The 12866-nt window shown below is 40.1% G+C and overlaps 1 protein-coding gene across 3 annotated transcripts in view; it reads left to right on the top strand.

Annotated features, from left to right (window-relative positions):
• The window catches only part of MYO1C (myosin IC), a 179828-nt gene that overhangs the window by 129968 nt on the left and 36994 nt on the right, over positions 1-12866 (top strand). For all 3 annotated transcript variants that reach the window (XM_033921402.1, XM_033921404.1, XM_033921403.1), the window contains exons 15-19: positions 1511-1605; positions 6610-6656; positions 9383-9463; positions 9845-9950; positions 12502-12619. In XM_033921402.1, the coding sequence (XP_033777293.1) occupies positions 1511-1605; positions 6610-6656; positions 9383-9463; positions 9845-9950; positions 12502-12619 (447 nt within the window). The remainder of the gene's footprint in view (positions 1-1510; positions 1606-6609; positions 6657-9382; positions 9464-9844; positions 9951-12501; positions 12620-12866) is intronic.

Genomic DNA, 12866 nt, shown 5'->3' with positions numbered 1-12866 from the left:
ATCCTCAAATTTAAATTTTTCTGCTGATTTTCCAGGTTTTCAATCTTCCTCAAAATCATCATTTTTTCTGTTGTTTGTTTGGTAATTAGATTCTTAGTCTCTGTTGTTGCTTTATCTAAGTTTTTTAATTCCACTTGGTGTTGCTGAGTAATAGTCTCTAAGGAGCTTATCCTGGAGGTAGAATTCTGGGTCATAGTAACAAAGTTAGAACATACCAGGTGAAGATTCTCAATTGCAGTCCAAATGGAGAGATGAGATCTATTGAACAGATTCTCTTTTTTTTGTTTTATATTTCCACCTCAAAGATCTCATCAGTTTGAAAGTCTTTGTTATCTCAGGATTTTTTTGTTCTCCAGTTATGATTTATGTCTTGGCTGCTGAAAAGATAGAAACTGGCATTTTGTATACCTTATCTTTGCTGTTGAGGTATGAGTATATAGAAACAGAACATAATAGCAGAAAAAAACCCATTCTTCCCCCCCTCCCCCCGATATTCAAAGTGATTTAAGTTTCATCTGTCCATTTAAATCCCCTGGGGCTACCTAAATCCTAATATTCAGTGGCACTGGCCACTCACAAAAAAGTGGGCAGGTCAGGGGTGGTACAGGGGGGTGGCATTAGGGAGGACCCTGGGGTTATGCGAGTGCTGATCCTATTCAATGCCAGCACCGCATAGCTAAATGGCCTAATTTAGGACAGCTCAAAAGTTGTCCTAACTTAATGCTGGCAGCCATATGTTAAGCAGCCCCATTTTACATTACATTACATTACAGATTTCTATTCCGCCATTACCTTTCGGTTCAAAGCGGATTACAAAAAGAGTTATGGAAGAAGGGTTACAACGTTAGATCAGAGAAGGTTTCCAAGAGAGGGAAAAGTAGGATCTGGGGTTAGGGAGGGGATGGTAAGAGGGGGGTTAAGCTTTATCATGGTATTAAGCTTTATTAAGGGATTTCTTGAAGAGTATAGTTTTTATTTCCTTTCTGAACATCTTGTAGTCTGGGGTTGTTGTCAATAGTTGGAGACTTGGTTGTCTATCTTCGCTGCCTGAGTGGCCAGTAGTCCGTTGTATAGTTTTTTCCGTTTTACTTCTTTGATTGGGGGGTAAGTGAATGGGGGGGGGTTTTCTATGCCTGGTAGAGGTGGTTTGGGTAGGTTGGGCTGTCTCCATTTATAGTTTTAAATAGTATACAGTAGAATTTAAATTGTATTCTTTCCTGGATTGGAAGCCAATGAGAATTGATGAATGCCTCAGTAATGTGATCATGTTAGTGATCTTTCTTTTCTATTATATAAATAAAATAAAAAGACTTATGTTATAAATAGTGTTTAATTACTTGAGTATGGAGAGACTTCCAAACAATGCCTTGTTTTATATATAAAGTATGATTTCCTAAATGGTGGTAGCGTACTGAATTTTTGAAAAATCAGTTGCTACATTTGAAGAGAGACCAGTTTTCCTTAGCTTCTTACATTGTACTACTCAAGTTTTGGTTCTGTTTCTATCTAGGCATAAACTGGGTGATCAGAAAACACGAAAATGTGTGGGCCGGGATGAGTTTCGCCTGCTCCACTATGCTGGGGAAGTTAACTACAATGTCACAGGTAATGCTCTTGAGCTGATGAGGGTTGTAAGAGGCCGCGGCAAATGATGGTGCCTAAGTTTTTTACCTGTAATTCCTCTTCCCAGTTAGCAATAATTCACCTTCTTCTATATGGCAGCGCCTGCCCTTATTTATCAGGGTCCTTCAGAAATCTCAGGGGTATTATTAGGTAAGATACAATAGAAGCCAGAAAAGTGCTTAGATCCAAAAATGTGAACTGACCTCTCATTCAGACAGGTAACCCAAACATGGATTGTGGCCAACAAATTATGAGTCACTCAGAGACGTGAAACTCTACAAGGAGGGAACGCTCCCTCCTGAAGATATACCAGAGTTTACCTTCCAGTCATTGCAACTGTTTCAATGCTGGTCACGCTCCATGTTGGATTCCAGAGTGAATAAATAAATAAATAAATAAAGGTTACAATCTTGCAGTCTTCTGTGTGAATATACTTTCTTGCTATTTTCTTATTTCTTATTTCACAAACATCAAGAGCTATAAGGGTTTTGAAACTTAGCTCAGCTTGGCTTTTGACAAGTGGAGGGGTCTCCACTTATTTATCAGGGGCCAAATCATTTGTCATTCCTCTTTTTTCTCATATTTTGGTTCCCCCCACAAGTGGATTTTGTTACTATTTAAATTTTGTGCATTTTTAAATTTGGTCTCATTTTCAGAAACTGAGAAGTTAGTCATGGGACTGCAAACTTGCTAAAGAATGGAAAACTGAGAATAGAACTGAATTGCTAGTATGATCTGTATTGGGCCCTGTGCTGTTTAACTTATTCATAAATGATCTGGAGATAGGAGTGATTAGTGAAGTGATTGAATAATTTTGAGCCATCCACAAATTCAGTCATTAAAATGTAAGGATTTTCAAGAGGAGCTTGAGACTAGATGACTGCACACCTAAATAGCAGATGAGATTTAATGTGGACGAGTGCAAAGTGATGAACTTAGGCAAAAATAATCTCAATTAGAAATACAAAATCTTGGGTTCTGAGTTAAGCTACCATCCAAGAAAAAGATCTTCAAGCCATTGTAAACAGCATATTGACATTTTCAGCCCAGTATGCTATAACTGCTAAAATAACAAATACAGTGGTACATCGGTTTACGAGTGCACCGGTTTGCGAGTGTTTTGCAAGACGAGCAAAACATTTGCAAAATCGGTGCCTCGGAAACCGAGCATGGCTCGATTTACGAGCACCCCCCCCCGATCTTCAAGAGCCCAGATGAGGGTAAGAAGCGGCGGGGGGTGACCAATTGTGTCGGGGGGGATGTCGGATTGTGTCGGGGGAGGTGCCCAATCGTGTCGGGGGAGGGGTCGGATCGTGGGGGGGGGGGGTCGGATCGTGGCAGAGGGGGGTGCCAGTTCGAGGCAGGGGGGGGGGCCGGATCGCAGGGGGGGGGCCTTCGAGGAGAACAATGCCGGTTCTCGGGGGGGGGGAATGCATCAAAGCGAGTTTCCATTATTTCCTAAGGGGAAACTCGCTTTGATAAACGAGCATTTTGAATTACGAGCATGCTCCTGGAATGGATTATGCTCGTAATCCAAGGTACCACTGTACCGTGTTTCCCCGAAAATAAGCCGTGTCCCAAAAATAAGCCCTAGCATGATTTTCGGGGTAGGTCTTAATATAAGCCCTACCCTAAAAATAAGCTCTAGTTGAAGCGCTGGATTCGCCAGCAGCAGCGCTCCCCCCCAATGCACCCTCCCCCACCGACCTTTCCATCTCTCCCTCCCCCCACCGACCCTTCCATCTCTCCCTCCCCCCGCCGACCGTGAGACCGACATACCATTACTTTCTTCCAAACGGCAGCATCATGGCATCAATCTAAAAGGGCTGCTTCGCGGCTCTTTCCTGCCGGGGCATTCCTCTGCCTCATCCCTGATGATGTCATCAGCAACGCGGCACACGGAACGCCCTGGCAGGAGAAAGCTGCAAAGCAGCCCATTTAGTTTGGTGCCGCAACACTGCCATTTGGAAGAAGGTACTGGTATGTCGGTCTCTTGAAAAGCACCATATGCAAAAAGTTTGAAAGTTCTAGATGGATTTGTGGCCTCTTAAGCACTAAAAAAAATTTGTATTGTGGCAGGATCATCCACATGGCAAAGAGGGGAGGGAAGGGCTGGTGGAGGTTTTGGCAACAAAGCTAGGACTACAAATAAAAGAATCAGAAACTGGTGATTATAATTCAGTTCAGATAGGTTGGAGAGCTAGAAGGGTCAGTGGGGGTTCGGCTGCATGACAGGGGGGGGGATAGAAAGATGCTATGAGTTTGTGATTGTATGAAAAGGCTGATTGCTTCCTTAGAAATCTGACCAATTAAACTAGAGTTGTTTCTAAGGCGTTTAACTATGTATCTTTCAAATCCAGTGTCTAATTTGACTGAATATTCAAAATGTTTAAAGAACACTTTTTTGTGTGTCTTTTCATGAGACCTCAGAACCACCTCTCCTCTGTCCCACCAAGGTGTATATACGGGGAGTACCAGCAGTGAAATCCTCACCGGTCTCTTCAAAGTTTAAATACCATACATTTCTTAGTGTGTTATTACTTAACTTAGTAATGGTGAAATCTTGTTTTTCTTACGGATTGAACGGTAAGACCCGACATGTTTCACTGAAGTTTCGTCAGGGGTCTACCCACTACCGCATCCGTGCACCTCAAATCCGATCTCACAACACTAACGGATTTGAGGTGCACGGCTGCGGTAGTGGGTAGACCCCTGACGAAACTTCAGTGAAACATGTCGGGTCTTACCGTTCAATCCGTAAGAAAAACAAGATTTCACCATTACTAAGTTAAGTAATAACACACTAAGAAATGTATGGTATTTAAACTTTGAAGAGACCGGTGAGTATTTCACTGCTGGTACTCCCCGTATATACACCTTGGTGGGACGGAGGAGTGGTGGTTTTGAGGTCTCATGAAAAGACACAAAAAAAAGTGGGTTTGTGATTGGGCATTGTTTCACCGAAAATAAGACCTAGTGGGTTTTTTGGGCCCAAAATGAATATATGACAGTGTCTTATTTTCAGGGAAACATGGTAGATTGAAAGGGATTGAGGAAAAAAATGGCTACCATCATTAAGCCTCTGTACTGTATAGGTCCAAGGTGTAATCATACATTGAATACTATGTACAGGGCTGGTTGTCCCATATCAGAAAAGTTATATAGAAGAACTAGAAATTTTCCAAAGAAAGGTGACAAAAAATTGTTTTATTTATTAGCTTATCTATATATTTTCCTTATAAATTATCATTCAAAATGGTTTACACAGTATAAAACCAATAAAAATCAGATAGACTAAATAAGAAAGATAAGAACAGTATAAATAAAATCAACATTAGTCCATCTTAAACAACAGCTGAGGATGAAGGGGAAAAATGTCAATTTCTTTTCAAACCCCAATAAGTTAGGCCCCATTGTCAAATCAGCAGGCAGTTTATTCTAGAATTCAGGGCCTTATAACTGAAGGCTTTACATCTCTGTTTCACCGTCCTTATTTTGTCTGGCCCAGGAATTTCTAAAAATAAAAAATAAAAAAAAATTCCCTTGCAAAGATCACCTCCCTTAGAAGAAAGAATAAACAGTTAGTGGCCTTCAGCTTTGGAGAAAGGACAACCAAGAGGAGGAATATAAAACTGTGGAATCTGGTCCTGGAGGATGTGGTCAAGGTGATTAACATAGGATTCAAGAGTTTTGGACAAGTTTCTGGAGAAAAAGTCTATAAAATAAGTATTGACTGGGTAGGAGAACCGTTGAACATCCCTTGAAATGAGCTATGAGAAATAAATCTGTGTTTTGGGATCTACTGGGTATTTGTGACTTGGTCTGGTTATTGTTGGAGAGAGGATGCTGGGTTCAGTGATCCAACATGGCTTCTTAGGTGTTTCTAACCTAGGAATTAATGTCTGAAGATCTCTTTCGGCCTCTTTTACAAAGCTGCCCTAACAGCCTCGAAGCCCATTGAGATTTAAAGGGCTTCGGGGCTGTTGCCGTGCAGCTTTGTAAAAGAGGCCGTATATATTTGGACAAGAGGGAATGTTAGCTTCAGAGTGATTATAGTTCTTATTCCTTCTTTCTTTTTTTTTCTTTTTTTTTCAATCGGTAGATCTGGAAAATGACTAATAGAAATCCAATGCGTATCTGTTTTTTCTGGGGCAGCCATCTCATGGGGCTTGCAACTTTCTGATTTGTGGCCTTTGAGTTCAACTATTAATCAAAGGTGACGTTTTTAACCTCAAAGCCATTCAGTCTAGAGACAAGTTACATTTAATTCTGCCAAGATGTATTGAGAGGCAGATGTAAGAGAAGTAAGTGATGGAGGTACAGAGGTACCAGAACACAAACCTTTCCCCCCTTGAATGAAAGTTTGAGAGCCATATAGAGTTTTGTTCTGCAGCTAAGCTCTTGTGAACAGGATTGATTGCAACCAGAAGGATGACATAGTAAATAATGGCAGATAAAAACCTACATGGTCCATCTAGTCTGCCCAACAATCACATTCATTATCAAGTTGTTCTTGAGCCAACAATCCAATAGCATCATTACAATGTTTACTTGCTAAGTTCTACTTTATGATGTCTTCCCCCTCTGCTGAGACATACAGGACCTGCATTCAGCAGCTAAAAAAATAGTTTGGTGTTCAAATTGATTTTTGTTGAATGCTAACATTAAGCATGTTAACAAAAAAAAACTTTTTTTAAATCCTTCAAAAATATAGAAGTACTATGCTGATGATGCATTCAACTATCATGATTAGAGATGTGTGTAAGATTCATGATTTCAGATCCCTAATTTGGGGATAAAATTTCTAAAAGTGATTTCTCTGTGGTTGGATTTTCATACCACTCAAGGAAAAATGGAAGAATTCCCAATATTGTCAGAGACCTTAGTTTTCCTAAAGGTTCTTAAAATAAATATTCTGAAGTATTATTTATGCGTTCAACTAAAAAATAATCAGGATTAATTTTTCACCCTTCTCCCCTTTCCTAGGTTTTCTGGATAAAAATAATGATCTCCTTTTCCGAAATTTGAAGGAAGTGAGTATGAAAATGTTGGGAAAGGTGGGAGAAGTGACACCATAGGGTGAGGGGGAAGAGTTGGTCCTCATTTATTGGGGAGGACTGGGAGAGCAAGTCTACTAGTGAGAGCAAAGGGAGAAATGGAAATGGGTGTGCTAGCTGGGTTTGACATTTATTCTCAGATGTTATACTTAAGAGTAACTCAGATTGTGGGTTTCCTTCCCATCCTGCACTTGGGAATAAAACTGAAATCATGGCCTTCTCTGGTATAACTACATGCATTCTATTTTTTGGACTTTAGGAGGGTATTGTGTGTGTGTGGGGGGGAGGGGGGGTTTCTGTCTACAGCTGAAAAAAAATGAAGGTGTATAATTTGCTATTCATATGCAGAGATATAGATCATTGTTGGATAGAAACATCAAAGTAGAAAGATTAATCAGGTCTCTGCTGCTGACAAAAAAATCAGCCATCTACCAAACAGTATTACAGCCAAACATTGATTATCACCGTGGGTTAGTATTAAAAGCATCGATGTGTTCCAGACAGGCTGAGCATCTGTCATGCTAGTAATGGGTCTTCATTCAGAAGCATGAATTATGTCTTGCTAGCAGAAGCTTCTAACAGAGTTGTAGTCATGCCTTCAGAGGACATAGAATTTCCTAGCATCGTTGTAAAGGCCTCCAGGATTCTGGTTGTGAATGACAGTTGTGTCTGCAGATCAAACAGTATTGCCAAGCTGTTAAAGGATGGTGAGGAGGAGGGAGATTTGGCCTGCTCTAGCATTTCCATAGAAGAGATCACCAAGAAAGCATTAGACTTTATAGTCTGTAAAGATTGTTAAAGCTCTAGGTCTGTCTTAATTGCTTGTGGGGATAAATGGAAAGGAAAACCGACCTAAATAAAGCTAACCAACTAAAGACCATTCAAGAGGCCGGCTTATTTTGCTTAATTCTTATTTAAATATTAGAATTCTTTTCTGAGCTTCTTTGAGAACATAGATACTAAGCATATTTGAAACAAAGGCTGGGTTGCTGGATGTAGCTGTGCAGAACAAAAGTTGTAGGAACCTTTTCAGAATAAAGTTAAGAAATCCAGTCGTCCTAAAGAGGGAAAAAAGAATTTATAGTATTTACTTCAATATTTTGGGACAGTGGTTCTCAACCCTGTCCTAGGGGACCCCCCAGCCAGTCGGGTTTTCAAGATATCCCTAATGAATATGCATGAGAGAGATTTGCATATAATGGAAGTGACAGGTATGCAAATCTCTCTCATGCATATTCATTAGGGATATCTTGAAAACCCAACTGGCTGGGGGGGTCCCCTAGGACAGGGTTGAGAACCACTATTTTGGGAGCTAATGTAAATTCCAATATAATCAAATGATGATGTTGGCCTTCCTTCAGAGATTATAGAATAAATTACAATGGAGTGTTGAAACAAAATTATACATAAATGGTCAATGTACATCTGACTGCATATATTGAGTACAAAATAACTCTATCAACTTAATGAACAGGACCAATTTGGCACAGAGGAAAGGTGCATAGAGTTCAAAAATGGGCTACATTGGACTGGGTGTTTCAGAGAAATAAAGCTTCAACCCTGGTCCCAAAATGGCTCAGTGCATTTGTATTTGAAAGGGAGTTCGGCACCTGCAGTGTGGAAACACTGATATATTGAAACATAGCTATTAGAATTGCTCCTAAGCTGCTTCTTTCCTCTCCCAGTCACAAATATATATTGAGCCAACACAGATACGTACACACATATATATATATATGCAGGGCAGTGGCATAGCCAGGACTGGTTTTGGTGGGACCTATGGTTAACGTAGGTGGGCAGTAGGCTTCTAGTAGTCTCATTGGTCTATGCTACTGCCTGACTCTCAAAGGGCAACTGTTTCCTACTCATGGCTATGCCCTTGACACAGAGATGCTGAAAATGTATTACCTGAAAGCTGCTCCACATGTTGTCTCTACCAGGAGCCTTTCTCCCTCCCCCCATGGCCATACTGCTATCCATGTTGGGCTGGCTCTTAATTCAGAAGTATGTTTTGTTTTTTCTTTTTTTTAAATGCTACTGTGAAAATTGCTTGCTCTTCTACCCCAGATGGGGTACAAAGAAAGCATGCAAAAACAAATTTCCCCTGGACAAAGAGAAATCTTGTAAGCAGTCACATTCTGTGCCTGACCTCAGGGGATGTATTCTTAGCAGATTTTACAGAATAACTAGGTGTAAGCTGCTTTTTCTCTGGAAATGCCTCCTTGCAGGCTAGCTATGGAAACTACACATATTTTTAGCTGAAATTTGGGAAGGCAGTTTTCAGACAGCTAATTTACCCAGGTAAATTGCTTTGAAAATTTTTATGTTGGGTTTTGTGTTAAGTTCCTTCTTTCTCCCACCTCCCTTTTTCCCTGTAGGCACAAATGCTTCATATCTGTGTTGGTTTGGGTATTTTTGCTTTTATCTAGATTTGGCTTTCATTTTTCTCTTCTATTAAGGCAAAATTCTCATCTAGGTTATTCAGCTGAAGAACAAGACAAAATTGAGCTTAGAATACAAGACAAAGATTTTCATTCAGTTGTATGCATCTCATATTAAACTTACATACTTGGAATAGTAGCATTTTGCAGATGCTTAATAGCTTTACGTGCGTAGAAATTGATGTAATGGGGGTCAACCTAACCAGTGCAATGCATCTGGGCTGTACAGCTAAACCAGTACCAACATCTCTCTCTTCACAGGCCATGTGCAACACTGAGAATCCAATTATAAACCAGTGCTTTGACCGGACAGAACTGACCGACAAAAAGAGGCCTGAAACTGTAAGAGCAAGCTACTGTATATGGGGTTAAATGGAGAAAGACTGAGACACACTCATCCAATCTGATCTTGACTTGACCTTATCAGCTGAGCATTTTTCTGGAATCCATTCCGAACATGATGTATCATAAAGAGAACTCCTTTCTTGCTGCTATGAATCACTATAAAAACCATTAGAGTACATATGGGAACAAAGAAAACTGATGAATCATCCTCCTTTTTCCCTTCCAATTCTCACTAATTTACATCTTGCCTTCTCACTGTTTTGTCTCTTTCTAATCTCCCTATTCATCTTTGTTTTCCGTCAGAATTTTGATTCAGTTTATTACAAGTTAAACTTACAAATTAGTTTTGTGTTTATCTTTCTTTTCCTCTCTGTCCAGGCAGTGACTCAGTTTAAGAACAGTTTGTCGCAGTTAATGGAGATTCTAGTGTCAAAGGATCCTTCGTATATTCGGTGCATGAAACCTAATGATGCCAAGCAGGCTGGTAAAGTTTCTCTTTCTATCCTTTGGTAGTGTTTCTGCTGTTTCACCTGGATATACTGTATTTCCAATAAATGTTCCCTGACCTTTGGGGCACTTTCAAGTAGATTCAGGACTATTTAGGGCAGGGTTGTCAAAGACCCTCCTCGAGGGCCGCAATCCAATCGGGTTTTCAGGATTTCCCCAATGAATATGCATGAAATTATTAGCATACCATGAAAGCAGTGCATGCAAATAGATCTCATGCATATTCATTGGGGAAATCCTGAAAACCCGACTGGATTGCGGCTCTTGAGGAGGGACTTTGACACCCTTGATTTAGGGCATAGGTTTGAGCCCAGTGCTGCTCCTTGTGTCCCTGGGCAAGTCACTTAACCTTCCATTGCTCCAGGTATGCTAGGTAGATTGTCCCACTGGGACAGATAGGGGAAATTGCTTGAGTAACTGAATGTAAAAACCACTTAGACAACTTCCATTGATAGGCAGTATACAAGTAACAAATAAACTTGGAAATTTGTTAGTACACATGGTACAGGATGGTGACGAGTATGATTGGAGTCATTGGCCACCAGCTTACACTTCTGTCCCATTGGAGTCCTTTTTCTTTTAGTTATGCTTAGCTGAAGTTTAATATATTAGATTGTATGCAGCCTACACAGTCTTCTTTGGGTAGGACATCAAATAATGAATTAAACTTAGGAACTTATTTGGGTATCTTCTATGATATGTGCAAAGAATCAGAATGGGTCAGAAAAATACAGTAAAACCTTGGTTTGTGAGCATAATTTATTCTGAAAACTTACTTGTAATCCAAAACACTCATATATCAAAGCAAATTTCCCCATAAGAAATAATGGAAACTGCACAACCCAAAAACTTTAATACAAAATACTGTATGTACTTGTATTGCAAGACCTTGCTTGTATATCAAGTTAAAATTTAATAAATTGTATTGCTTGTGTTGCAAAACACTTGCATACCAAGTTACTTGCAATCCAAGGTTTTACTGTACTTAGCTTTTGATTGCATACTAGAATAGGCAGTTGTTACAGTTATCCACGATCAGGTAAAGGCACAAGCAGGCTCCCAGCCACCATTTGGCTTTTTAGAAGCTGGCTGAAGTGGGTCTGAAGGGAGGTACAGTGTACCAGGCAAAGTGTACCAACAAAACGTGCACCAAAAAGAACAAAAACAGCAAAGTTTAACCTCTCTGAACTTGGCTCTGCCACCAGTGGTCTCCAATAGGAAAGGGTGTAGCCATGAAAAAAACATGCCTGCCATCAGGCTTGCTGATGGATGGATTTTTTTTCCAGCAGTGTGAACAGTCTTCATTATACTAAAGATAAGAAAAGAATGTGAAAACTTGTCTTTGAGTGTGCTTGGAAGCTTCTCTAGTTGGCATGGTTGTAGGTTTTTAGGAACTTTGTCTGGACCAGTGCCTGATTTTCACATATTTTGTTTGTTGCAGCTCACGTCATAGCACTAGTGCGAGGGTGAGCCTTCATGCTACAAAATAATCTAAAGAGATATGGTAACAGGGGTGCTCAACAGTATGCAGAGAGGAGGGTTCCTGTGTCATGTGCCATTGCGCAGAGAGAGCTGATAGCAGTGAAAAAGGGGAAAATCAGAAGGGAACAAAACCGATGTCTTATATGTGCTGTTGAAACACATAAGTTTTTCAATTTTTCCGTCATTTATTTAAGGATCAAACACTCATATAACGTATATGAAAAAGTAATTACCCCCTTAGTTAATCAGCAAATTGACTAAATGTAATAGAAAATAAGATTCAGCGACTTGAACAAAGCCAGGCTTGATTGTAACCAGCTCTGTTCAAGCTAAACCTCACTATATATATTGAACTTTATCATGAGAGTGAAGTAGTCGCCACCAAATTTCTAGAAAACACAATCAAAGAAAAATGTAGAAGAGATGAGAAAAGATGGTGTTGAAATATATTGGTCTGGAAAGCATTACAAAAGCAGGGTTTCTGACAGGTACTTGTGACCTGGATTGGCCACTGTTGGAAACAAGATACTGAACTAGATAGACCAGGGGTGTCCAATGTCGGTCCTCGAAGGCCGCAATCCAGTCGGGTTTTCAGGATTTCCCCAATGAATATGCATGAGATCTATTTGCATGCACTGCTTTCATTGTATGCTAATAGATCTCATACATATTCATTGGGGAAATCCTGAAAACCCGACTGGATTGCGGCCCTCGAGGACCGACATTGGACACCCCTGAGATAGACCATTGGTCTGACCCAGTATGGCTTTTCTTAAGTAAAGTCATTTCTAAAGCTCTGAGACTCCACCTAACCACCCTGAGAGCCATTAGCCCTCATTTTACAAGCCCTATTCGAATTTGATACATACATAAACCAGTATATAAATGCGTATTTTCATAAAAGTCTAAGTTCCCATTTTACAAAACTGGGATTGCATGTATCAAACCCGCAAGGGGGCATGTTTTGGGCAATGCTTACAAAGGGCTAATAAGGGGTAACATTTTCAGAGAGTATCTAATGTGGCTATTCCTTTTGTGTTATACAGGACGTTTTGATGAAGTTCTGATCCGACATCAAGTGAAATACTTGGGACTAATGGAAAATTTACGAGTGCGGCGAGCTGGGTTTGCATACCGGCGGAAATATGAAATCTTTTTGCAGAGGTAAATTTTCTCTCTTCAGCTTGGTCACAAGCAGTAATCAGGAAACAAAATGAATGAAGCAGACTTCAAGGAATGCAGAGCTCACTGAAAGAATCCAACCGTTTTTATTATGCTATTTCCCTCTGGGTCTATTTTATGGCATGGGACCTATCCACTAATAATGCACATTAACAGCACTAACACAGTTTAGTAAATCTAGTCCTAAGATTGCTAGTACAATGAGTTTCTGTTGTTTTAGAATTCAAAC

Source organism: Geotrypetes seraphini, chromosome 15 (genome assembly GCF_902459505.1).
Source record: "Geotrypetes seraphini chromosome 15, aGeoSer1.1, whole genome shotgun sequence".
NCBI classification, from domain to species: domain Eukaryota; kingdom Metazoa; phylum Chordata; class Amphibia; order Gymnophiona; family Dermophiidae; genus Geotrypetes; species Geotrypetes seraphini.
This window is presented reverse-complemented; position numbering and strand designations above follow the sequence as displayed.